Genomic DNA, 27136 nt, shown 5'->3' on the forward strand with positions numbered 1-27136 from the left:
CCCCATGCCTGACGACAGAGGTGGGTTTTAAGGAGCTTACGAAAGGCAAGGAGGGTGGGGGCAACTCTGATATCTGGGGAAGGGGTTGGTTCCAGAGGGCCAGGGCCGCCACAGAGAAGGCTCTTCCCCTGGGTCCGGCCAAATGACATTGTTTAGTGGACGGGACCCGGAGAAGGCCAACTCTGTGGGACCTATCTGGTCGCTGGGATTCGTGCGGCAGAAGGCGGTCCCGGAGATATTCTGGTCTGATGCCAGCAAGGGCTTTATAGGTCATAACCAACACTTTGAATTGTGACCGGAAACTGATCGGCAACCAATGCAGACTGCGGAGTGTTGGTGTGACATGGGCATACCTTGGGAAGCCCATGACTGCTCTCGCAGCTGCATTCTGCACGATCTGAAGTTTCCGAACACTTTTCAAAGGTAGCCCCATGCAGAGTGTGTTAATTCTATGTATATATGCTTTATGTGTATATACATATTACACACAGGCACACAAAAATATACATTATCTACTGTATAAATTGTATGTGTATGTACACACATATGCACAGCTCTTCTGAAATTATACATAGTGAACCTCATTTACTGCCATAGGAAAAACAGAGCCCAAAATGGAAAAAAAGGAAAAAAAATCATTTTTTTCCTACCAGTTCTGCGTACAGGACCCTACCCATAGGAGCCCATCACTGATTCTAGGAATCCCCAATTCTGGTATCCCAGATTAATCGGAGACATTTTTTGCAAGTTTCATACTCTCAATCAAGAAACACTAAGGTGGGATTGGAACTCAGGAGTCTCCTGGTGATTGGCCCAAAGTCATCCAGCATGTTGATATGTTAAGGGAAGATTAGAACTGTGAGCCAGATGATTTTCATGCCTAAGTGAGGATTAGACATCAAGGTAGACTTTGGCCGAACTGGAAAACATAGTGAAAACTCACAAACTTTTGAATATGTACCATGCTTTACATCCATGAGATAATATCGACAAGTTGTACCTGCCAAGAAAAATAGGAGGCAGAGGGCTCTTGCAAATCCATCAAACTGAGGAAGAAGAAAAATGAAGTTTGAATGATTATGTGAAAGAAAATACAGAAAAAATACTGCAAGCTGTGAAAACAGAGAACGTTATAAAAACAACAGAAACAAAGGCAGAATAGAAGGGAAAACAGTTGCTGGTGTGCGCATGTGCTTCGTGCAGTGCTTTAAAAAAGCTGTAGATGCGCAGAAGTGAACAACAAGATGGCCACACTTATGGCAGCGCCAAAAGAACCAGTTCAGGGGCGTGGCAGGCCTGGGTCACTGCCAGTTCTAGTGATCCAGGATGATAAGTTTCTACCGGTTCTATAGAGCCGGTCCAAATGGGGAGGAACCCACCTCTGCCCCAGCCATGGGGAAGCCTCCCAGCATCAGGCGCAGAAAGCTGGGAGCAGCAGCTTCCAAGGACGAAGGGTGCATGCACGAGCATATTAATTAATTAATTAATTAATTAGATTGATTGATTGATTTTTATGCCGCCCTTCTCGAGACTACTCAGGGCGGCGTACGTCATAAATGCAACAATATATATAAAGAAATCTAAATTATTTTTAAAAGAATTATACAAAATTACTAAAACTGTTAGAACACCCCATATACAGTCATACACATTCATCCAATTCAATCAAATGTTGCCCAACGCAGCTGGAACAGGAGACAATTCCAGCTGGGCATTCCTTTCCGCTCTAGGACTCCACAACTCTCTGTGCTTAACCCTTGCGCTGCCCCTGCCTCTCTCAGGCATACATGATCCAAAGTATTGTATAGAAGACGTGAACTTGGAGTTGGGCCTTTCTCATGAGCTGAGAGCTGCTCTTTTGTGTCCCATTATCCACTCCCCCCACTGGTCAGATCTCAAGGCCCCTTGGATTGTGGCGCAAAGGAGGCAAAGCAGGGGTGAAACCCAGCAGGTTCCGTAGAACCAGTAGAGGAAATTTTGAGTAGTTCGGAGAAATGGCAAATACCACCTTTTCTGGCCCTAGAGTGGGGAGGGAATGAGGATTTTGCAATATCCTTCCCCTGCCATGCCACCAAGCCATACCACGGCCACCAAGCCCCACCCACAGGAGCGGTAGTAGAGGCAAAGGCACATCAATCCTGCCTCCGGCTCGCAAGGGGAGCTGCCATGCCCAGGGGCGACCACAAGGGGGCTTCCTCCACAGACTCATTAGCCTCCAAAGGAAACTGAGCATGCATTTTAAGAAAGCATTTTATTTTATTTTATGTCCATATACAGTAGTCCCTCACCTATCGCTGGTGTTACGTTCCAGACCTGGCCGCGATAGGTGAAAAACGCGATGGGGAATTTATCGACTGATAGTACTTATTTAACTATTTATATTGTAATTGTTTGGTAAGTTTTCATTGTTTTAAGTGTTTATAAACCCTTCCCACACAGTATTTATTTTAGATACAGTATTTAAATACAGTATTTACAATTTTAGATTTTTTTTTTAAAAAAAAACCTGCTGACCGAGTTTGGCGGGCTGTTTAAATCTGCCGATCGACTTCCTCAGAAACCCGCGATGAAGTGAAGCCGCAGTAGGTGAAGCGCGGTATAGCGAGGGACTACTGTATACTGTTCTGTCTGGGTCACTCTGGAAGCTAAAACCAACCCAAAAAGATAAGCCAGACACACCGGTAAAAGGCAAAAGCAGTTTATATAATTCAAAGAAAACACAGGTAACAGAAAATGTCCTTACAAACAGGAAAACGCTGGAACTTCAAAGATATACACGAAGGCCATGAAGCAATACAGGATTCTTGCTGCCAAAACGAAGCTGTAGATAGCAAACATACGCCTCCCACAAGTCTTCCAGACTGCTAGGCCACAAGCCAAGATCAGAGACGCCGAGAATCAAAGCAGGTTCATGTAACTCCAAACTGATAACACTCCACATGGCTTCAAGGGCTTGCCTGCCTTTTAAACCCTGCTGATGAGAACCACACCCAAACCCAGCTGTTTCTAATTCAACGTTGATAATAGTTCTTTAACTGCTCCTTTCTTTGCTCTGAACGTCTCTGTCGCATGTCAATGACAGCTTGTGCGTCATTACCTAATGATTCCAAGCTACTGGCTGGGGAGAGTCCCCCCCCCCCCGGGCTCTCCTGCTGTTCTTCCTCATCCCATTCCTGACTGTCCCCTCCCCCTTCCGACTGCTCAGCCCCCTCCTGTTCGCTGTCCTCCTCCTCCAGGCATGGAGCCAGCAGAGACGCAGCCAGTCCCTGAGCAGCCTCAGGCTGAATCACAACATATACAATACAGTGATCCCCCGGTTATTGCGTCCCCAATAATTGCGAACAGGGTAATTTGCGATTTTTGAACCCGGAAGTCAAAACACCATCTACGCATGCGTGCCCTTTTTTTTCTATGGGCACGCATGCGTAGATGGGGCCCGGCAGATCAGCTGCTGGGGGGCTTCCCTGGGTCTTCCCCCTCTTGCTGGCGGGAGGGCGAGCAGCGGGCATCAGCAAGGAGTTTCCCCACCGCCCACGCAAACTCCTCGCTGCCGCCCGCCCTTCGCCCGCCCACGCCGTTCATTCTCGCCGCTTTCGAGCTGAGTCCTGAAGCGAATTCGCTCCCGGACTCAGCTCAAAAGCGCCGAGAGACAGCGTGGACAAGCCGTTCGCTGGCGCTGGCTATCGGCGCTTTTGAGCTGAGTCCGGAAGCGAATTCGCTCCCGGACTCAGCTCGAAAGCGCCGAGAGACAGCGTGGACAAGCCGTTCGCTTGCGCTGGCTATCGGCGCTTTTGAGCTGAGTCCGGAAGCGAATTCGCTCCCGGACTCAGCTCGAAAGCGCCGAGAGCCAGCGCCAGCGAACGGCTTGTCCGCCGCCTGCCTGCCCGCTAGCGAGGAGCCGAAGATTGGGGGCGGCGCGGCTATTTTAAAATGTCGCCGCCGGCATGGGGGGCTTGCCAGCACCCCCCGGACCCCCAACCTGGGTTTGGGGGGCTGCCAGGAAGCCCCCCATGCCGGCGGCAAACAGCCGCGCCGCCCCCAATCTTCGGCTCCTCGCTAGCGCTGTGGGAGTAAAAACACCATCTGCACATGCGCAGATGGTGTTTTTACTTCCGCAGAGCTACTTCGCGAAAACCCGCTCGTTGCGGGGGGTCCTGGAACGGAACCCTCGCAACGAGCGGGGGATCACTGTAATAGGAATATAGATAATAGGAAGGAAAAGTGGACGAATGGAAGCATTTGAAATTATGATTTATACATGTTTTTTTTAAAAAAAATGGAAATTAAATTGCATGTGATTCAGAATTATATTTGAGCAGTATTTGCCTTGAACATTTTTCAACTAATAAAACAAAATAAAAGATACAGGGCTTTCATACATACACACTCCATGTCACATAAAGAAATTATTCCTGCAATTAAAACAAAAAACATGGATAATAGTATTACATCTGAATCAGTAATAAATTTTCTATTGCAGAATAAGAATAAGCTAAAGTGATGTTACACCAATTATCCGTACTCTCGTTTGAAAAGCTGGGAATTAAAGTGAGTGATAAGGGGGATGGAAAAATCACAACAAATATCATTGAAACATGTGCCTTAAAAAATTGGCACAGATTCAAGGCATTAGCAAACAAATTAAAAAGCAGATAAACAAATAGAATTTTTCTTTCCCTATATAAGTATTTTAGCAAACATTCTCTTTGTGATTAAAAAAATATTGCGACCGGGCTTCTTATATTTGAAAGAAAACTACTACAATGTCTTACACATCATCCAATGTCTGTAAGGAAATTCAGAATACAGAAAAACAGAATTGGAAAGGACCTTGGAAGTCTTTCATTTGTCTTTTCCCTTCTTTTAGAAAGCCAAAACAAGAACAAACTCACAAAGTGAGTTGTATGGAATTTCTTGTGTTCTGTGCAAGACAAAAAAACACATCAATGATTTCTGTTCTACAGAATTTTGGGGAAATTAAAGGTGTGTGGACTTCAACTCCCAGAATTCTCCAGCCAGGCATGCCAGTCAGCCCAAATACTGGGATTAAATGCTGGCTGGAGAATTCTGGGACTTGAAGTCCGTGTACCTTAAAGTTCCCAAGATAGAGGAACAGGTTGTTCTACTATTTGATAGTAGGTTTGTGATTCCATCCACTTCTCTCTTCAGTTCTTTTACCTACCCTGTTCTGTAAACCTGCCAAAGGCCGGCCTATAAGGCGGCACTGCATGAGGAAATTTCAGGCACCGCTTTTGGGGGCAAAGTCTAAAACAGGGGTCCCCAAACTTGGCAACCTCAAGACATCTCTGCCTTTTGCCTGTTCTGCTTTTCTGGCTCAGCAGCCTGATGGAAAGGCTCCGAGGGGGGAGGGGCAAGGGCTTCCCGGCTTCATTGACCCCTGTCCTAGCAGTGGGGAGGGCTGGGAGGAACTGTGCAGCCTCCCAAGGAAGGGGGTCCCTGCAGATGGGAGGCTATGGGATGTTGGGAGGGTCCCCATGAGCCCCAGGAAGGAATCCGGCCTTTAGGGGGTCTTCCCAGCATTGGCCAAGCAAAGTCCTTTCCCCGAACAATTCAGGCTGTCCCTGCAGGCTCTCTGAGTAAAAGAATCTCGTGGATTCAGCCAGGGATCCCTCCTGAGAGGGAGAAGGATGGGCCAAGGTTCTCCTCCTCCCCACTGAAGCTCAGGGCTGCCTGGAGCCCTTCCCATCCAATGGGACTGTGGGGCGGGGAGGGGGGCTCCAACTGCAGCCTCCAACAAATCTCCTGGACCACAAAACCCATCACTCCCTATTCAGACCAGCCTCCTCCCACTCCCTGGAAGAATCCACTGCTCCTTTCCTGCAGGGGGAGGGACAGTCAGGCCTTTTTAGGAACACCTTCAGGACTCTGGCGCCAAGAATCTCTGCCAAAGGGGGGGACCCAGAAAGGTCCCTTGGTGACACCCCCCCTGCAGCCCCCAGCAAAACCCCCCAGCAGTACCTGCATGCCAAGTCTCCCTAGCACTTCAGCACAGAGAAAAAGGAATTGCCTGTCCCCCCCCCCCCCGCTCCCTGTGTATTCACTCCCATCTCCTCAGGAGTCAGGACTGACAGAAGCTTCCGAGCCTCGCGCGCCGAATGGCAGTTTCAGAGGACCCCCCACAGTAGCTCCTGGATGGGAGGGGCAGTCATTGCACGTGGGAGGAGCTTTTGCAAGAAAGGCAGGAAGCCGGAACTCCTTTCCACTCTAGGACTTCACAACTCTCTGGCCTTAACCCTTGCGCTGCGGCTCCATCAGACATAGATGATGCAGACTCTGTCCGTGAACTCCCCGGTGTCAATTGGCGTTGGGCCTTTCTCGGGAGCCGAATTGAACCCCTTGGTGAGCCGTCAGATCTCAGCCCCGCTTGGATTGCAGTGCCAAAGAGGCAACGGCGTGTCTCTCTCTTGCCTCCGGCTCGCAAGGGGGGCTGCCGTGGCCGACCACCAGGGGGCTCCCTCAGCAGGCGGCGCTGCCCTGGCAGCTCTTTAGCCTCAAAGAGGAGCTGAACATGCGCAACTGCCTTTTGTCCGTCTCTGCTCCTTCTGCTCTCTATCCTGATAAAAAGGCACAGAGGGGGGAGGAGAGGAAAGACTTCCCCGTCGTCCGTCCCTTCCCCCCACCCTTTGCAAGTCAAGAGGTTGCAAGGGGATCTGGCCGGAAGGGAGGTGCAGGGAGGAGTATCCCTGGGAAGGGGGTCCCACCAGATTGCAGGCAGCCGGGGGAGGGAGGGAGGGGGAGGGCTTGCAAGGAGGGGGGCTTCCTCTCTCCTCCGAGCCACAATCGCAGCCAGCGCAGGAATTTCTTTCCTTTGGGGCTTCTTTCCCACTTGGTGCCAGGAACATTTGGATACTCTTTGGGATCCCCAAAGGGTGGTGGCCCCTGTCTCCCCTCCCTCCAGCCCAGGATTTCCCTCCAGGAAAGAAGCTGCTGGCGGCATTGCTGGGGGTTCCCTGCAGAGGGCTGGCGGGGGGGGGGGCTTTTGGGGACCCCTCCTGGGAGGGAGAGAGATACAAGCCTCCCCCCTCCTGTTCTTGTGCATGGGTCCATCTGGGAATCCCGTGGTCGTAAGACAATGGCGTGGGAAGGGTATTGTTGGTGCAGTGTTGTGGTTGCCTGTGGCTTGTGGGTGAAGGAGAGCAGTGGAGGAGGTAGAGGGGGAGGAAGAATAGGAGGAAGAGGTGGAAGGGGTGGGGGTTTAAAGCCCGGGAGGGAACCAAAGGGAATGTGAGAACAGCAGACGAGGGGCAGGCAAAGTGCCCCAGAAAGTTAGTGATGTATATAGGACATAAAGTGAAAGGTGAATACTTTTAGACAAGATGTTATGAGAGAGATAATTGTAATGAGTTGGATTATGTGAATATAGTTAAGTTAATGAATAAGTGTTATAGATACACCGAAAATATACCAATATGCAACATTGCTAAATGAATATTAATTTTTACTGTTTAGGTCTTGTTATGTTATGTAATATCATGTGGTGTCTTTTGAAAGTTGGTTTTGTACACATGTATATTTGTATTTATATGTTTTTTTTAAACTGTTCAATAATTTTTTAAAAAGATGGAGAGTCAGAAGCTGAAAGAGACCCCCAGAGAGTCCCAGGCAAAGTCTGTGGAATGAATAGAAAAAACGGGAGTGAAAGCCCTGGGGAAGATCTGGGGCTCAATGACTCGGGGGGAGAGAGAGAAGGAGGAGGAGGAAAGGAGGGAGGGAAAAGAAAATACAGGGAAGGGAGGAGTGGTGGGATTTAGCTGATTCTCTCTGGTTCAGGAGGTTGGGAGCTCGGTCCTAGGTAGAGGCAGATGTTGCTTGGACAGGGGGTTGGACTAGATGACCTGCAAGGTCCCTTCCAACTCTGTGGATGTGTTCATCTGAACCGGCTGAATTGCCTGGTCCTGGCCCCTCCTTCTGGCCTCCCCTGCCTGGCCCCGCCCTGCCTCCCCCCTCCCCTCCCCAGGGTCCCAACCCCCCAGGAAAACAATTTGTCTCCAAAATCCTGTGAATCCCTTTGGCTCAGACACGGGGATTCCCCGCCGGTTCCCTCTGGGCGAAGGAATTGTAGAAAGGCAGCTGAGCCCGGAATAGAGTTTCCTCGAAGTTAGGAATTGTGAGCCTCCAGAAAGGAGGAGGTCCAATGAGAATTCTCCCTTCTCCAGCGTCATCTATCTCCAGGCAGACTCTCCCTTGACTTCACCCACTGGAGGAGAGAGTTCCGCCCAGAGAAGAAGCCCCAGTTGGTTCTTCAGGCCAAGATCCCCCTTCCTCCCCCTATCTCCGCTTGTCTCTCTCCTACTTCAGGTGACGCCACAAAGGACTCTGCCCAGAAACCGATGACGCTCAAGCAGGGAGAATTCCCATTGGTGCTGTTCCTCATTCTGGCCCCTCCCACCTCCAACGGCAGAGATAAACGTTTCTCCGTGACAGCCCCTCCCCCCAATGCAGAAGGGCAGATTCTTCGTCTGGGGCTGGAAGCATCGGGCTGCTCTCTCTCTCTCTCACACACACACACACACACACACAAACAAACAATCCATCCTAAAACAAAAGGCTCGTTATTATTATTTTTATTATCATGGCATAAAATAGAAAATAAAAGTAGTAAAGAAACGAGAAAGGGGGAGAAGGGGGGAGAAAATTGGTGAAATAAAGATTAAAAGGAAAGGAAAGGAAAGAAGATAGAAGAAGGCCTGGAATTAAGATTGATAGTATGTATGGGTTTTTTATTATTATATACGTTATTTTAGTGATGTTTTTACCGTTTTTTAAAACTTGTATTGTATTTATAACCGTTGTTAGCTGCGTAGAGTCCACTTCAGAGTGAGTGGCATATAAATGCAATGAATAGATAGATAGATAGATAGATAGATAGATAGATAGATAGATAGATGATAGATAGACAGAGAGAAAGAGAAAGAAAGGGAAAGGAAAGAAGATAGAATAAGGACAGGAAATGAAAGAAGGGAAAGGGAAAGAAAAGGAAATCGAAAAGAAAGTGAAAGGAAATAAAAGAAGATAGAGTAAGGACAGAAAGGGAAAGGAAAGGAAAGAAAAAAAGAAAGAGAAAGAAAAGGAAAGGGAAAGGAAGGGGGAGGGGGATGAAAAGGGAAAGGACAGAAAGTGAAAGGAGTGAAGTGGAGTGGGAGGGAAGGGCTGGAAAGCTAAATCTCAGGATCTCCTGGATCCCTTTGGTTCAGGCAGTGGGATTCCTGCCGGCTCTCCCTCTGCCCAAAGTGAAGGGATTTCTGAGAGGCTGCCCAGCCCAGAATGGGGCTTCAGGCGACGCCCGGAGGGAGAAAAACCGGAGGGGCCGAGAAAGGCCGCTTGCAACCAGCGAGGCCCATTGTGCGAGGAACTCCCGAAGCCCGGCGGCTCTTTCGGAAGGGATGGAGAGGATGCGGCCGCTCAGCCCCAGAGATGGAGGGGCTGCATTGGGGGGAGGAGCTTTTGCCTGGAACTTTGGAAGAGGGAGGGCCCAGAAAAGCGGAGGGACCAATGGGAATTCCCCTTTCGTCAGCGTCATCGGTCTCCAGGCAGAGTCTCCTTGGGAGGAGAGTTCAGGGGCAGAGAGAGAAGCAGAGGGAGGGGGAATATTCTCGGTCTTGGGGGGCTGCAGCTCAAGGGAGGTCATGGCAGCCCTAGAAGGGAGGGTGGACTTCCTCCTGCCCTCCCCCCATACATTCATCCTGCAGGGGGGCTGCAGGCGGTGACTGAAGGGGAGACTCAGCCCCACAGCCAGGGGGGACTTGGGGGGTCTCAGAGGGCTGACTGAGGAGTCCCCGGCAGCACTGTTTCCCATAAGCTGTGCGTGAGCGGCCGCGCAGGCAACGGGAGATCTTAGCGCAGCACTTTCCACGTGCGCGTAGTTATGCTTTCCCACCCGCCGTGGCTCCTCCCCGCTCCTCCCCTGCTGAAGGCGGCACTTTCAAAGTGCATGGCAGTTATGCCTTTGCGCGCATCTGAATTGGCTCCTCCCCAGCGTGAAGGCCGGACCGGGGTCCGGGGGAAAGCGCCGCGCAGTCCCCTGAGCCGCCTAGCCCGGGCGCCAGAGAGAACAGCCGGCATCAGAATAGGACAAGTACGGCCAGGAACCAGCAGGCGGTGAGCGGGAGGTGAGAAGCTGAGCCCCCCCCCCCCACGCTGTTTGCAGGGGGAATAAGGGAAAATCCGGTGGGGGGAGGAGTGGGGTGGAGCGCCGTCATCTCTGTGGAAGGCAGTGGCGGATCTCGAGCCCGGCGGTTTCTCCTCTGCGGGGGGAGAAGGCGGCAGTTCGGTCTCTTCCTTTCTCCTTCGGGAAGCGACCGTTTCTCCCGCAGCGGTGGACTAAGGAAGCTGAAGGGAGCCAGAGTGAAGACCTTACCCCACTCCCCGCGGGGGAGGTGGGGGGCAGCCCAGTTGTCTTCTCTAAGAGCAGCGTTGGTCCCCGAGGGCAGCCGGTGCCGGTGGGCAGCCGAGGGACGGGGAAGCTCCGAGAGAGGAAAGCAAACCATATGCTGTTTTATTATTGTTGTTAGCCGCCCCAAGTCTACGGATAGGGGCGGCATATAAATAAATAAATAAGTAAGTAAGTAAGTAAGTAAGTAAGTAAGTAAGTAAGTAAGTAAGTAAGTAAGTAAGTAAGTAAGTAAGTAAATAAATAAATAAACAAACAAACAAAAAACAAAACAAACAAAACAAACAAATAATAAAAAAGCTGATGGCTTTATTTGTTCAACCAAAATGATCTAATTGGGAAGTAGTCAGGTTTTGCATTTGTATTCATGTGATAAATGTGTATACATATTTATTGTCAAGCCACTAAGGGAATATGCTTGTATAGTGCTTGTTCTATATCTCTCCATAAATAAGTGTGACAATTGATACTGAGTTGATAGTGGGATTTCTTAGTTAGGGAACGTTTCAGTATAAATTTTGCCTTACAGTAAATTAATTGAAGTGAACTCCTGGGCAATATCATTATAAGTATTTTAGTTTCACAAAATTTGTAGTGGTATATTCAGCTTCTTCAAAACATATCTATTTGTAGTAGTATACTATGAATGTAGTTAGTATAACTTAATGGAGAGTAGTTAAAGTTGCATTTATGGTTTTATTTAGAAAGACAGTATTTGTAATCCTATGCTCAGCTCACATGGATAGGCTGTCTTGAGCAAGGGACTGACTTCTCAGTAAAGTTTAACAATTATGTTCCCATATATGTTAGATACTGTTCTCCTAAATACTGCACAGAATGTATAAGAGGAGACAGAAATTATTTCAATGTTTACGGGTTTTGGAAAACAAAGCTAGCAATTGTTTTCTTCTCTATAAAGTAAGAAGTTCAACATTGGTTTGGAAGTGGTATGTAGGAATTTTTAAAAAAGATTTGTTTCAGACATGATAATCAAATTTGGAATTTTTGGCATTGCTATGCTTCTTTTTTTAGTAGCGGTAAGAAGTGTATGAGCTGCCAACTAAATCATTTAAATTATGATAACAAATGTTACTGTGCATTGCTTCTGTCCGAAATGTTTGTGTCATGTATCTCCACTAACATACTGATAATTCCATAATCTTTTGAGTTACTTTTTCATAGTGAAATTTACTATTCCAAATCATTTTTTACATTTTTGGCTTTTTAGCATGGAAACACTTTTAGGTATTTTCAGAAAAGCTTCTTACCCAATCCTAATAATCAATTGAAGGAGAGTGCTGATAAAGGTTTGTGGCATTTCTACTTCTGTGACTCAGGGTGGGGTTTTTTTGCAATTATCTGACATTGATCATAACAAGGAATAAAATTCAGATGTCAACAAAAGTAAGCAAGTTCATTCATCCCATCAAAACATAGTCATAAATATCATATTTAAACAAAATATTTGAAAATTAAATTATACAATTCTGTAATTGTTTTATTTAACATGCATTATAACATGAAATTTAAAAGCATTTCCTTGCCTAGCCCTTATGCCATTGAAAACATTAATTTATTCATAAAGTGGGTTGCATAATTTTTTTTATCTTTTTAGGAATCTGTTTCAGAATTTGAGAACCTCTATGGTTAGATTCATTAACTATTGGCTAAATACATAGCTCCGCTCAGGCATGAAAATTAATTAATTAAATTTGACTTCTATGCCGCCCAGTCCTGAAGGACTCACCTAATGTGCCACTCAGACACTATACTTTTCCGCCCACACCCCAAAAAAATTAGAGGGAACATTGCTCATCACCTTGACATTTTAATGAGTCATGAGAAAGTGGGACGGAGATAATTCTCCCCCAGAGTTAAGAGTCACAAATGCATCATTATTTGTAGGAGTAATTTATCGTTCCCAGCAGGGCCTGCACGCCAAATCCCCCCAGCAATTCAGCGCAGGGAAAAGGGAGGGGCCAAGACCCTGGCCGGATTGCCTGCCCCCACCCCCTCCGTATATTCACCAACAACCCACCCTCACCCTCAGGACTGAAGAGAAAACCCTTCGAGCCTCCCGGGCAAAACGGCAACTTAAAAGGAGCAACGGAGCATGCGCGAGAGAAGCTTTCACCACAGTAGTTCCTGGATGGGGGGAGGAAGAAATTCCACATGGGAGGATCTTTCGCGAGGAAGGAAGGAAACCGGAACTCCTTTCCGCTCTAGGACTTCATACCGCTCTGGCCTTAACGCTTGGGCTGCGCCTCCATCAGGCGTAGATAATGCGGAATCTCCGTGAACTGCTCGGTGTCAATTGGCATTGGAGCTTTCGCGTGAGCCGAAATGAGCCTCTTGGTGACCCGTCATCCACTCCCTCCAGTGCCTCCACCCGTCAGAACTCAGTTCCGCGTCTCTCTTGCCTCCGGCTCGCAAGGGGGGCCGCCGTGATGGCGGCGGGCCACCAGGGGGCTCCTTCCGCACCCAGCGCTGCACTGGCAGCTCCTTAGCCTCAAAAGGGAACTGAGCATGCGTATCTGACTTACCGGCTTCTGCTCTCACTCCCCAGCCTGATGAAAAGGCACGGCGGGGGGAAGGGAGGAAGGGCTTTCTCGGCGTCCGTCCCTTCCCCCCACCCTTTGCACCGAGACACCCCCTCCCCTCCAGCCAAGAAGCTGCAAGGGGGTCTGGCCGGGAGGGAGGGGCCGGCAGGATCATCCCCCAGGAAAGGGGTCCCACCAGATGGCAGGCAGCCGTGGGAGGGAGACAGGGAGGAGGGATCTTGCAAGAGGTGGGGGGGGGGGGGCTTCCTGTCTCCTCCAAGCCACAATCACAGCCAGCGCGGGAATTTCTTTCCTTTGGGGCTTCTTTCCCACTTGGTGGCAGGAACGTTTGGATGCTCTTCAGGATCCCCAGGAAGGAACCCCGCCTTTATAAGGGGTCTCCCCAGCGTCCCTAAGCAAAGGGCGGGTGGCCGCTGTCTACCCCCCTCCAACCCAGGATTTCCCTCCAGGAAAGAAGCTGCTGGTGGCATTGCTGGGGGTTCCCTGCAGGGGGCTGGGGCGTTTGGGGACCCCCCCCATTGGGTGGATAGAGATACAAGCCTCCCCCTCCTGTTTGTGTGTGTGTGTGTGTGTGTGTGTGTGTGTGTCTATCTGAGAATCCCGTGTTCATAAGATGAAGACCTGGGTGGGATATTGTTAGTGTGGAGTTGTGGTTGCGTGTTGCATGTGGGTGAAGAAGAGCAGTGGAGGAGGAAGAGGAGGAAGGGGGGCTTAAAGTTCGGGAGGGAACCGAAGGGAATGTGAGAGGGGCCGGCAAAACGCACTAGAAAGGCGGCGGGGGATTTTGGAAGACGAAGCTCTTGTGTTTGACGGAGAAATCGGCACGCAACTGCATTTTCGAGGGCAGGATTTTAAAACCCGAACCCACAATACATTTGATCGCTTCTTGTTCTTCTCTTCTGGGACAGTTATCAAGGGAGAATTGCAGGGTTCCTTCAGCACCTGTGGAAGAAGGGCTTAAGGAACTGTGATTTTTCACTCCTGTTTTGTTCCCTTCTGGGAAAAAATAACCCACGGCCAGCCCTAAGGAACAAATCTCCCCCTTTATTGGTAAAATACACAGCGGTCTGCCAATCCAGATTAACTCCTTTCCACGTCCAGCAAGCAGCTTTTATGCCATTTTTACTCCAGGATTGAACCTCCCCAGGATTAGCTGGGCTCCCCTCTAACCCGGGAGGACAGAATGGGGCCTGGGACCCCTCGGGGACCCCTCTCCCCTCAGCGGTGTTTTTGGGGGGGCTGAAAGGTGTCACCTTTTGTCCCCCCAACGTCAAAATGAAGCTTGAAGGCCGTTGCTGGGGTGGGGGGTAAAGTGGATTAAATGTCCCGCCCCGCCCAGGTTCCGCCCAGAGAAGAAGCCAAGTTCACTCCTCCCTCCCCTCTCCCACTTTCCCCACTTCTCTTTCTACTCCTTCAGGTGAAGCCACAAAGGACTCTGCACAGAAGCCGATGTCGCTCAGGCAGGCAAAATTCCCATTGGTGCTGTTCCTCGTTCTGGCCCCTCCCACCTCCAACGGCCGAGATAAACGCTTCCTCGCGACACCCGCCCCCACCCCCGCCACATGCAGAACCGCGGATTCTTCCTCTGGGGCTGGAAGCATCTGGCTGCGCGCGCGCGCACACACACACACACAGAGAGACATTTTCCCTCGTGAAATTTGCATAATCCAACCTAAAATAAAAGGTTCCTTTTTATTATTTTTATTATTAAGGCATAAAATAGGAAAAAAAAGTAGTAAAGAAGGAGAAAATGGGGAAAGAGGGGGGAGAAAAAGTGTGGAATAAAGAGGAATAGAAAAGAAAGAGAAAGAAAGAAAGGGGGAAAAGAGGGAAGTAAAGCAAAAGAAAGGAAAAGGGAGGGAAAGGAAAAGAAAGAAGATAGAAAAAGGAGAGAATATGCAAAAAAGAAAGGGAAAGGAAAGGCAGATAGAAGGACAGAAAGGGAAAGGAAAGGGAAATGAAGGGGGAGGGGGAAAGGAAAAGAAGACAGAGAAAGGACAGAAAGGGAAAGGAGCTGAAAAGCCAAGTCTCAGGATCTCCGGGATCCCTTTGGCTCAGGCAGTGGGATTCCCCGCCGTTTCCCCCTCTGCGCAAAGCGAAGGGATCGCGGAAAGGATGCCCAGCCCAGAAGGGGGCTTCAAGGCGACGCCCGGCTGGAGAAACGCCGAGAAAGGCCACCTACAACCAGCCAGGCCCGTTGTGCGAGGAACCCCCAAAGCCCCGGCGGTTCTTTCGGAAGGGACGGAGAGGATGCGGCCGCTCAGCCCCAGAGACCGAGGGGCTGCATTGGGGGGGAGGGGGCAGCGTCTGTTTGGAATTCCGGAATAAGGAGGGCACAGAAAAGCAGGACCAATGGGAATCCTCCTTTCTTCAGCGTCATCGGTCTCCGGGCAGAGTTTCCCTGGACTTCACATGAGGGAAGCGAGAGAAGCGGGGGAGGGGAGGGAGGGGGGATGTTTTCAGTCTTGGGGGGGGGGCGTAGTTCATGGCAGCCCTGGAGGGGAGAGTGGACGTCCTTCTGCCCTCCCCCCATCCATCATGCAGTGGCGCTGCAGAGGGTTTCGTTTGCCAGAGAAGATTTCTGCTGGAGGAGAAGAGGGGAGAGGCGCCCCACAGCAAGGGAAGACTTGGGGTGGGGGTCACAGAATCCCCCTCCCAATCCGAAGGGAAGTCGCGGAAAGCCCTCACCTGAAGCAGGAAGAGGCAGAAAGGATCTGCAGGGATATAATTCTGACTGATTCTCTGCCCAGATCCTCCCCCCTTTCCCGGTGGAATCCTCCGCTGGGCTCTCTCGGGAAAGGAGAGTTCCTTCCTCCAAACACGCGTCTCTCTTGCTCGGAAGGTCTGGACGAAGCAGCCCCTTCAGATTTTCCGCCCTTCGACTCCGATTGTGTCGAAATGATATAGTAGTAGTAGTAGTAGTAGTAGTAGTAGTAGTAGTAGTAGTAGTAGTAATTAATAATAATTAATAATAATGATTAATAATAATAATAATAATAATTTATTAGACTTGTATGCCCTCTCTGGAGACTCGGGGTGGCTCACAACAACAATAACACAATATAAATACAAATCTAATAATTAAAACTATGGCTAAAACCCATTAACTTAAAAAACAAGCAGTAATACACAATCAACACTCAATATTACAATCATACCCACACGTAACTTTTAATGATCAGAAGAGGGGGGGGGATATGTTAGTTGCCCCACGCCTGGCGACATAGATAGGTCTGATCCATGGGATCTCGAGATTGGTCATTTTCTGGGGAGGGGGAGGAAGACCCTCAGGAGGGGAGGGGTGAGGCAGGGCGGGGCCAAGTAAGGGAGGCCAGGAGGAGGGGCCAGGGCCAGGCAATTCAACCGGTTCAGATGAACACAACAACAGAGTTGGAAGGGACCTTGCAGGTTATCTAGTCCAAACCTCTGTCCAAGCAACATCTGCCTTTACCTAGGATCAAACTCCTAACTTCCTGAACTAGGGAGGACCGGCTAAATCCTACTACTCCTCCTTTCCCTGTATTTTCCCTCCCTCCTTCCTCCTCTCTCTCTCCTTCTCTCTCCCTGCCCAAGTCATTTAGCCCAAGATCTTTCCAAGGCCTTTCACTCCCCGTTTTTTCCACAGATTTTTTAAAAATAAAAAATGATTTTGATTGAACAGTTTTAAAAACATATAAATATGTATGTACAAAAGCAACTTATAGAAGATACCAGATAATATAACAAGACATAACGTAACAAGAAATCGGGTTTTTCTCCTGCAAAGCGAAGCTGCACCTTTCCCGAGAGAGCCGAGTGGAGGGGAGGATCCGGCTGGGCTAGGAGGGATCCCTGCAGATCCTCTCCGCCTCTTCCTGATTTAGCTTCCCTTTGGATTGGGGGGTGTCTGTCGCCCCCAAGTCTTTTCTGACTCTGAAATGAAAGTGTGGGGTTTTTTAAAATATTTTTTTTTCACTAAACATACACAAATATACTGTACATACATATACCATATCATCAAAACACCCATAGTGATATATTTCTATCCCAAATATCATAATATAACCTCCTGAATTGCTGCTTTTATACTTCCCTCCTATATTTCTGCTTTCTTCCTATATTTCACACTACTCCCCTCCCTCTATCTCCCTCTGCCGTCTTCCCCCCTCTTTCCCTCTCCTACTTTCCACATCCTCCTCTCTTCTTCCTATCTACTTTCACTTCTTCCCTCTTATCCTTCCCCAAGTCCATTCGATGGTTAGCAGACTAATTCAAAACCCCTAAATTCATTCCAACTTCGGAGCTCTTTCTTAACCGTGTACCTTTCCCTTTAGCTATAAATACATTCTACAGACCCCCTTGCAGCCCCTTGGCTGGGAGGAAGGGGGTGTCTCGGTGCAAAGGGTGGGGGAGGGGACGGACGCCGGGGAAGCCTTCCCTCCAATCCCCCCTCCGTGCCTTCTCAGCAGGTTGGGGAGCAAGATAAGCAGAGGCCGGGAAAAGATGCAGGCGCATGCTCATTTCCCATTTGAGGCTAACGACTTGCCAGGGCAGCACCTCCTGCGGAGGGAGCCCCCTGGTGGTCAGCCACGGCAGCCTCCCTTGCGAGCCGGAGGCAAGAGAGACGCGCCTTTGCCTCTTTGGCATCACAATCCAAGCGAGGCTGAGATCTGACGGGTGGAGGGAGTGGATGACGGGTCACTGATGGGCCCATTTCGGCTCAGGAGAAAGGCCCATTGCCAATTGACACCGGGCAGTTCACGGACAGAGACGGCATCACCTACGCCTGATGGAAGCGGAGCGCAAGGGTTAAGGCCAGAGAGGTGTGAAGTCCTAGAGCGAAAAGGAGTTCCGGCTTCCTTCCTTGCAAAAGGGCAATCCAGGCCATCCACCATCTGTTCCTTGGTGATCCTCCCAGCCAATGAGGACAGGGCTGCCTTCTTCAGCTTCTGGCCAAGACGCTGGTGGAGGTTCCCTGGGGGGTTTGCAAGTCCCGCCCCCAGATCCCAGACAGGCGCTTCTCTCCTTCGTTGCCCCTCTCACAACTCCGACTCTGCGGTTGCGAAACTTCTGTCAGAGCAGGGGCCGCTCTGTGAGTGCGCCTCCCATTCTATGGTGACGGTCCCCCCTTTCCCCCTGCTCCCTTCAGCTCCAATCTCCCCCACCCGAACGCTGGTTAGTCCTATGCACATAACCAGTTGGTTTAATATATAACACAAACCAACAATGTAGGCTTCCATGTCATAGAATACTGTTGTGCTTTAAGAACTAGTGTTACAGATTCCCATAAGAGGAGCCAGAAGTCTGACTCTCTCTCCCTCCATCTCCTTTTCTCTGCTATTCATGGCTATTTGTTGTTTGTCTTTCTGACTATGCTGTAGAACTGTGTGTTTAAATGCTGGTTTATGTATTTGTAAGCTGAACAAGTTTTGTATTGTATATTTTGTATTGTATATGCACTGAGAGTTATTGACTGATGTAATTGTGTATGACTAGCATTGTTCTTGACTTAAGATAGTTGCAAAAATAAATAATATTTTATACACTGAATGGAACTGAATTGTATTGCTGAATCATAACCTCTGGGCTGTCAGCTGGATATCTGCTACTCCATGTTTCCTCTTTGTCCTTCTACCTTGGACCAGTCAGAGGTCACTCTGCACACTCCTTAACAGCACTGACTGACCGGAGCCCCCGCCAGCCTGCCCATGAAGCCCCTCCATCTTGGGATGGCGATGGAAGCAGACTCTTCCTGGGGAGGGGAGCCTCGCAGGACCCTTGCCTGCCCTCCCTTCCTCCCACAGGCCCCGCTTACTCTTCCCAGGCGCCCAGCAGGGAGACACCGGGCAGCCCTGACAGTCACAGCTGAGCTGACTCGGCCATGGCCAGGGCTCCCCACCTGCAGCTGAGCTTGCACTGCAGGGGGCCAGGAGGGGCCTCCATTTGGGAAAAAGGAATCCTCAATCTGAGTATTGTATTGGCAGTTCTGTGTTAGCAAAAACTTCAGAAGAGAAAGATTTAGGGGGTAGTGATTTCTGATAGTCTCCAAATGGGTGAACAGTGTGGTCAGGTGGTAGGGAAAGCAAGTAGGATGCTTGACTGCAAAGCTAGAGGTATAACAAGCAGGAAGAGGGAGATTGTGATCCCGCTGTATAGAGCGCTGGTGAGACCATACTGTGTTCAGTTCTGGAGACCTCACCTACAAAAAGATATTGACAAAATTGAACGGGTCCAAAGATGGACTACAAGAATGGTGGAAGGTCTTAAGCATAAAACCTATCAGGAAAGACTTCATGAACTCAATCTGTATAGTCTGGAGGACAGAAGGAAAAGGGGGGACATGATTGAAACATTTAAATATGTTAAAGGGTTAAATAAGGTTCAGGAGGGAAGTGTTTTTAATAGGAAAGTGAACACAAGAACAAGGGGGCACAATCCGAGGTTAGTTGGGGGAAAGATCAGAAGCAACATGAGAAAATATTTTACTGAAAGAGTAGTAGATGCTTGGAACAAACTTCCAGCAGGCATGGTTGGTAAATCCACAGTAACTGAATGGGATAAACATATATCCATCCTAAGATAAAATACAGGAAATAGTATAAGGGCAGACTAGAGGGACCATGAGGTCTTTTTCTGCCGTCAATCTTCTATGTTTTTATGTTTCTACACAGGGGCAGCAAAGGCAGCAGCAACACCTGCAGCACCTCAGCCATCCTCACCGAGCAGAAGCAACTGGCGACCAAACCTGAGCTGACAGCCAAACTTCTAGCCAGGCGCAGCAGCAGAAGCAACCAGGGAACAAACCTTTCGGGTGGTGGTGGTGGGGAGAGCGCAGGTGAGACGCAGCACCAGGACAAGGAACCTTTTGGCTGCATGCAAGAAATCTTTCCCCTCTTTCAGCCCAAGAGGCTGCGCAGGTGCCATGAGTCTCATGAAGGCTCATTTCTGGCAGAGTTTGGAAGAGAGAAAGATTCCTTGTGTCTCCTTTCTCTGCTGTCCCTCCCCTCCCCACCTGTCACTCCCTTTCACCGGCCAAGATCGGCAGGCCAGATTCGGGGAGCTGGATGCGCTGCCACCACCCAGGAAGAGAAGAACATAAGACATGGGCTCCCTCGCAGCCCCTCCCCTCTCTCTCCTTCTCCTGAGTGGCAGCAAAGACAGGCCGAGAAAGAGAAGCAGAGAGCTGCCAGACTCTGGTAAGATGTTCCGGCACAATTTGAGGGTGGCAGATGGGACAGGGGATTCATGTAGGTTGTTGGGGAAAGGGGCCTATTTGGGGGAGGGCTTATTTCAACACATGTCCTGAAATAATATCCTGTCCCATTTATCAGAATATGTCTTATTATAAGGGAAACATGGTATTATTATTATTATTATTATTATTATTATTATTATTATTATTATTAATCATTATCATCATCATTATTATTATTATTCCTTTTACTCATTAATTCAATTCAATTCAATTCATTAGACTTGTATGCCGCCCCTCTCCGCCAGCTATCCATCCGGCATTGAGTCTGCCCTTATACTATTTCCTGTATTTTATCTTAGGATGGATATATGTTTATCCCAGGCATGTTTAAATCCAGTTCCTGTGGATTTACCAATCACGTCTGCTGGAAGTTTGTTCCAAGCATCTACTACTCTTTCAGTGAAATAATATTTTCTCATGTTACTTCTAATCTTTCTTACTTAATCAGTTTGGATGATATTGCTGCAGTCACATATTAAGTGTGAAATCATTTCAACTTTGTCGTTGCAAACTGGGCAGTTTGGATTGTCAGTGGATTTCTGTATCTTTTCCTTCATGGCAAATTCTTGAGCAGCGAATATTAAACCTTCTGTTTCTTACTTGATGGTTCCCAACTTAAGCCATTCCCATGTAAGGTTGTCATCACATTTTCCTTCAATGTTTTTCAAGTGTTGTCCATGCAAAGCTTTGGTTTTCCATCTATTTAATCTGACAACCAGCAGTTTTTCCTTATATTCTGCCTTTGTTTCTGTTGTTTTTATAATGTTCTCTGTTTTCACAGCTTGCAGTATTTTTTCTGTACTGTGGTTCACATAATCATTCAAACTTCATTTTTCTTCTCCTACAGTTTGATGGATTTGCAAGAGCCCTCTGCCTCTTATTTTTCTTAGCAAGTACAACTTGCCAATGTCATATTGTGGATGTAAAGCTTGGTACATATTGAAAAGTTTGTGCGTTTTCACTCTATGTTTTCCAATTCAGCCAAAGTCTACCTTGATTTTATTTATTTATTGGATTTGTATGCCGTCCCTCTCCGCAGACTCTAATCCTCACTTAGGCATGGAAATCATGTGGCTCAGAGTTCTAATCCTCCCTTAGCATGTCAACATCCTGGATGACTTTGGGCCAATCACCAGGAGATTCCTGAGTTCCATTCCCGCCTAAGTGCTTTTTGATTGGGAGTATGAAACTTGCAAAAAATTTATTAGATTTATGTGGAATACCAGAATTGGGGATTCCTATTATGTAAGATGTCTTGGTGTCCAATCCTGTGTGGTGAGATGGAGGAAAGTGAAATTGAGGGGAAATGCCTGTTCCATGTTGAGAAAAGCCATAGGTCTCCACCTTCTGCTCGTGGGAGAACCAGAGGTATTTGTGTGGTCACTGTGCATCTTGGACTGACCTTCATCTGATCCATCACAGCTTTTCTTATCTCCTTAAAATGGACGTTGCAAAGGGATTCCATTCGCTATTCAGAGCCATTTTGAGACCTAAACATTGATTCCCAATTGATCAGCAATCTGTGTGGTTGGAGAGCAGAACAGCTTCCATGGGAGCCTCTTCCATAAATCTATATGTTCCCATCAGTGGTGAGATTCAGCCAGATCACACCACTTCAGGAGAACCGGTTGTTAACTTTCTGAGCAGTTTGGCAAACTGGTTGTTGGAAGAAATCATTAGGGCAGAGAACAGGTTGTTAAATTACTTGAATCCTCCCCCCCCCTGGTTCCCCCCCCTTATTGAACCCCTTCTTGGACCTGGATGAATATTATGCAGCATTTAATTTTTGTGACCTACTTTTAGAGAGAATCCCTTCAACCTCCTCCTGGGGAGAGTCTCAAGGTCTCATTTCTCTGGAAATCTTCTCCTGTCCTTCACCAACAAGACAAGCTTGGAAGAGGAGCAGAGAAAATGCTTTAGGCAGATATTGTAGAGTGAAAAATTGAAGGATCTGAAAACTGCTATTTTATTTCTCTGCTTGAAAGAAAAAAAAGTGGAAAATTAATTACAAAACTTTTTTTAAAATTTACTTTATTTTTTTTTATTTTGGTGCAAAGTACAGAAACATAAAAATAAGAATCTCAAACTGAAATCCCAAAGAGCTGTTCTGCTGAACACTTTCTGCAATGGAGGTTTTATCAGGAAATCATGGAAGAATTATATAAAATAAAAAACCTTTTTAAAAGGAAAGAATTATATAAGAGGAATCAAGATTTCCTTTCCAAGCTGAGAACTGATCAAACCTGGAATTTCACACAATTCTGGCATTTTCATGGAGAGGATCAGGCAACCAGGCTGGCACTTGTTGCCAACAGCTTCATCCTGATCTCTTTTCCTACTCATTCTCTCTCACAAACACTTTTAGCTGTTGTCAATAGTAACAAGTGCCCACATTTTTTTTCTATAAGCTTTCACATTCAGTAGCTGTTGCTGAACAGCTGAATTCCTCTGAATTTTACAGAGCAAGATTTATTGAAAGGGGACGGAGCTGCAAGAATTCGAATTGTTCAACAATTTCCCACTTTGAAACATATAGATATGTTTTTCTTTGACTCCTGCATACTATCTAAATGGAAATCAAATGAACATCACATTAATAATTTTTCCAATATCACAATGGTGTTATATATCATGTTTTTACATTTGTTCTGGCTGTGAGATGCTCCTTTGTGTTCAGGTCTGGCCTTAGAAGGATAATGTAGCACTTGGGGATGAAGATGCAGCCCAGAAGACCAGCACTGGAGGCCAGGATGGAAAAGATCTGAACAGCCACCATGTATTTCCCTTTGGTGCTCAGGTAGGTGGGGACAAAAGTCACCCAGACACTGCAGAAGACCAGCATGCTGAAGGTGATCAGCTTGGCTTCATTGAAGGCCCCAGGAAGATTCCTTGCCAGGAAAGCCACCGTGAAGCATATAGCAGCCAGGAAGCCCATGTAGCTGAGGGTGACGTAGAACATGACAACAGCCCCTTCGTTGCATTGCAGGATGATCTCTCCATGCTGGGAGTGGAGATCAGATTCAGGAAAGGGGGGAGAAACCGCCAACCAGATGGAGCAGATGACAATTTGGACAGCAGAAGAAGAAAGGATGATGGAGTTGGCCAAGCTCTTCCCCAACCAATTCTTCATTTGGTTTCCTGGCTTTGTGGCCAGAAAAGCCAGCACCACTGTGATGGTTTTGGCCAAGAGAGAAGAAACAGCAACTGAGAAGATGATGCTGAAAACTGTCTGTCGGAGAAGGCAGGTGGCTTTCCTTGGTTGACCAATGAAGAGAGAAGAAGACAAGAAGCAAAGCAGGAGGGAGACCAGCAGGATGTAGGAGAGGTCCCGGTTGTTGGCTTTGACAATGGGGGTTTCTCGATATTTAATAAAGATGATTAAAACAAGGTCTGTGATTAAGAACAACAGTAGGGCAAAAGAGACCAGAATGATGCCCAGAAAGTCTTCATAAGATAGGAAGGTTATAACTTTGGGGATACATTGGACTCTGCGCTCATTAGGATATTTATCATCTCGACACTTTGTGCAATTTTTAGTATCTAAAAAATAAAAAGCAATATTTCTTTTATAGATTTTTTACATTACAATAAATATCTTTTTGGACAACACCTAATTCCAGGAACATTTTCCAATAAGTATTTCTGAACTATTTCATTCAAAAGAGCTAAGAAGAGTATTTTTAAAATGTTGCTAGGTATATAAAGTTGACTGGAGTCATACAATGTTAATTATTTTCTGTGTAATGGGTAGAATCTTCATAGGAGCTTACATTATTAGAGGTTAATGATGAATCATATAATCTTTAGCCAAACATCTTGAGTCATGCCCCATGGCAGTAAAAATGGACTTGGAGGATGCCTAGAGTATCCTATAACATCTGGAAGCAATATGCAATTAAGGAAAAACTTCCTAACAGCGAGAACAATTAACCAGTGGAACAGCTGGCCTCCAGAGGTTTTGTGTCCTTCAATATTGGAGGTTTTTAAGAAGATATTGGACAGTCACTTGTCTCAAATGATATAGATCCATGATGGCAAACTACGGCACGGGTTTCAGAGGTGGCACGCAGAGCCCTCACTCTGGGAATCTGTGCCATTGCCAGCTGATCTTCTGATTTCCAGTTCAGGCAGGGGAGCACTGAGAAACAGCCTGAAAACAGCCTGAAAAATGGTCCAGAAAACAGCCAGAAGAAAGACAGTTTTCACGCCATTTTTCGGACCAAAAATGACCTGAAAAACAGCCAGAAATAGCCAGAAAATGGCCCCAAATATTGCCAAAACTGGCATGTTCACGCTGGCCAGCTAGTCTTTGAGTTTCCAATGCTCCAGCATGTGTATCTGCATGTACTGGTTTGGCCACCCGATTGGCCAAAAATGTTCACCATCACTGATATAGGTTCTCCTATTTGAGCAGGGGGCTGGACCAGAAGACCTCCAAGGTCCCTCCCAGCTCTATTTGCATTGATCGATGGATCAATATGACAGGCAGAATATTTGTGTAAGGAGTTCCCCACAAAACTATCCACAACTCCACATGATGGACCTTTTCAGAGATCCTCAAGGGGAGGCCAACATAGAGTGAATTTCCAGGTCTTTCAGAAGGTGGAGCTGAAAGAATTCATCAAGTTTCAAAGATCTCAGATGGTCCTAGAAAGGTAAACTTAGCAGCACTTCTCCAAACTAAAAAGCAGAAGAGATATTTCCTCTGCTGTTAGTAAAGCTTGACCAGTCTTCTACCCCCTCCTCCCATCTCTTCCCAGCCCCCCTTCAAAGTCTTTTTGATTTAATTCCTTTTAGATAAGAAATTGTGCAGGTTAAAAAAAACAGGTTTGCTTCAATCTGCCTTTTAACTTGCACTTTCCTGAAAATGTTCTGGATGGATCCAGTTCCACCAAGCGTCCTATTTTTCTCAGGGTCACCCACCTTCCTGAGTGGAGAAGGTCCCCTCCGGACAAGGGACGCAGTTGTAGCAGCAAACTGGCTCTCCTTCTCGAGCCCTCTTGACAAATCCAGGATGACAACTTTCCACACATTTGGACTCAGGCAGGGACTGAGTAGAAAAAAGAGAATGTGTTAGGAAATACGTTAGGACTCTCCATCCATGGAAAACAGAGGTAAAAATGGCAGGAGACAATTAGTCTCTGGTCTTCACTGAAGTAAACATGAAATCTCTGACTTCTAAACAGATGCAGGAGATATAACAACTGGCAGATTCTTCATTTAATTCCTCCCTTTTGGTTTTGGAATTTAACATTACAATAAAGTAGAAGAATGATTTAATTATGAGGATATATTCATATTAAATCTGAGAATAAAGTTTACTCTAAAAGGTTTAGGAAACTTTTATTTCATTCAGTTTTTTTAATGTAGAATAAAACTGTGATGAAGAAAGAAACCTCTGACCAGTAAGATCTCAAATGCTTTCATTAAAACATGGCAAAAAATCTCCATTTAATTGCTATGTTGAAGAACTTCCATTAGATGACACCAACTGGTATGGAAGGCCAACCACCCTGGAGACTCCAGGCTTTCACCACTTGAAATGGGACCTCAGGCTTTGAAAAACAGAGAAAAGACAGCAAGATTTCTCCCACCTTATTAAGCAACTTTATCCGTGAAAGAGCATTTTGGTCGATAGAAAGTGTCTCTCTTATAAAATACGCCAGATCCTCTTCCTTGACATCCCCCTTGGGGAGAACCAAGTAGCTGTCAATGCTCATATCTGCTTTTATCTCTCCATTTTGGTCCAAGTACAGTTGCAAGTGTGAAATATTCCAAAATTCATTCTTCTCCAGAAAGGGATGAAACTAGAATGGGAACATCCAGGAATTTGAAATACAGAAAACATGGTTTCTTATCCCACATTCAGTCTTTCTTCTATAATTGTCTGATCTCCAAATATGGTTAAATAAAACTGCCATTATCTTCAAAAGTGAATGAAAAAGTTTGTCACTTATATACTGACAAAATATAGAGGAAAATATAATTGACACAATTGGTCAATTATAGAGAAGATTCTAGAGCACATGAGAAATAAAATGAACAGAGAGGGAAAAAAATATTCATAAACTCTTTAGAAACCAAAGGTAGATTCCCAGAAAGTATGGGGCTTTATCAAGAAGAAAGGTGTCAGGCTAATCTTCTCTCTGTTCATCCTGATGGAAAACAGCTCCAGATGTGCTAATTCTACTTGATGGTAATGCGACATTAACCCAATGTTGCAAATCTGAAAGAACAAATCTCCCACCAACTCTTTTCTTAGATTGAAAAGTTAGCCAGGATCCTTTCTGAGTTTCCTTCTCTCCCATTAGGCAGCTGCAGGATTCTCCCGTCTGATCTGATCCTTCCTTAGGCAGCCTCTCTTCTCCTCAACCCTAAAGTCATTCTCAGCTATCATTAGACTTCCTAAATACTATATTTTTGAAGTATAAGATGAACTTCCTCTCCCTCCAAAAAGAGGGGGGAAATATTGGTGCATCTTATACACTGAATACAGCCATTTTTGGCCTCCCAAATCCCCACCCCATGTGAAAACAGGTCTGGAGAGAGTTTTGGAGGTCTACAGAGGGCTCCTGGGGTCTAGTAGAGGGCAAACCCTTTTTTTCTTAATTACCTCTTTGAAATCTTGGTGCATCGTATAGTCTGAAAAATGGGTGGGTGGATGGATGGAAGGATGCATATCTCTATTATCACTAGGATCTTGGAGTCCTAGTGGACAACCATTTAAATATGAGCCAGCAGTTGCCACAAAAGTGAGGGAGTCAAGCTATTCTCCAAAGCACCTGAGGATAGGACAAGGAGCAATGGGTGGAAACTAAACAAGGATAGAACTTAGAACCGAGGAGAAAATTCCTGACAGAACAACTGATCCGTGGAACAACATGTCACCAGAAGGTGCGATGCTCGAATCCTGGAAATTGTAAAGATGTT

The 27136-nt window shown here is 47.0% G+C and overlaps 2 protein-coding genes and 1 long non-coding RNA gene across 3 annotated transcripts in view; 2 read left to right on the forward strand and 1 right to left on the reverse strand.

Moving 5' to 3' along the window:
• Positions 1–27136, forward strand: part of LOC139155169 (vomeronasal type-2 receptor 26-like) — a 70466-nt gene that overhangs the window by 22101 nt on the left and 21229 nt on the right. The gene's annotated exons all lie outside the window — the stretch shown is intronic.
• Positions 20114–21152, forward strand: LOC139155173 (uncharacterized). Its single transcript, XR_011557039.1, has 2 exons — positions 20114–20147; positions 21054–21152. It is a non-coding gene; the product is annotated as an uncharacterized lncRNA (long non-coding RNA).
• On the reverse strand, positions 22221–26007 carry LOC139155170 (vomeronasal type-2 receptor 26-like). The gene is made up of 3 exons (XM_070730254.1): positions 25801–26007; positions 25130–25256; positions 22221–23746 (listed from the first exon to the last, which is right to left on the reverse strand). Exons 1-3 carry the CDS (start codon positions 25924–25926, stop codon positions 22836–22838), a joined length of 1164 nt encoding a protein of 387 aa, XP_070586355.1. The 5' UTR covers positions 25927–26007; the 3' UTR covers positions 22221–22835.

Source organism: Erythrolamprus reginae, assembly GCF_031021105.1.
Source record: "Erythrolamprus reginae isolate rEryReg1 chromosome 13 unlocalized genomic scaffold, rEryReg1.hap1 SUPER_13_unloc_4, whole genome shotgun sequence".
NCBI lineage: Eukaryota > Metazoa > Chordata > Lepidosauria > Squamata > Dipsadidae > Erythrolamprus > Erythrolamprus reginae.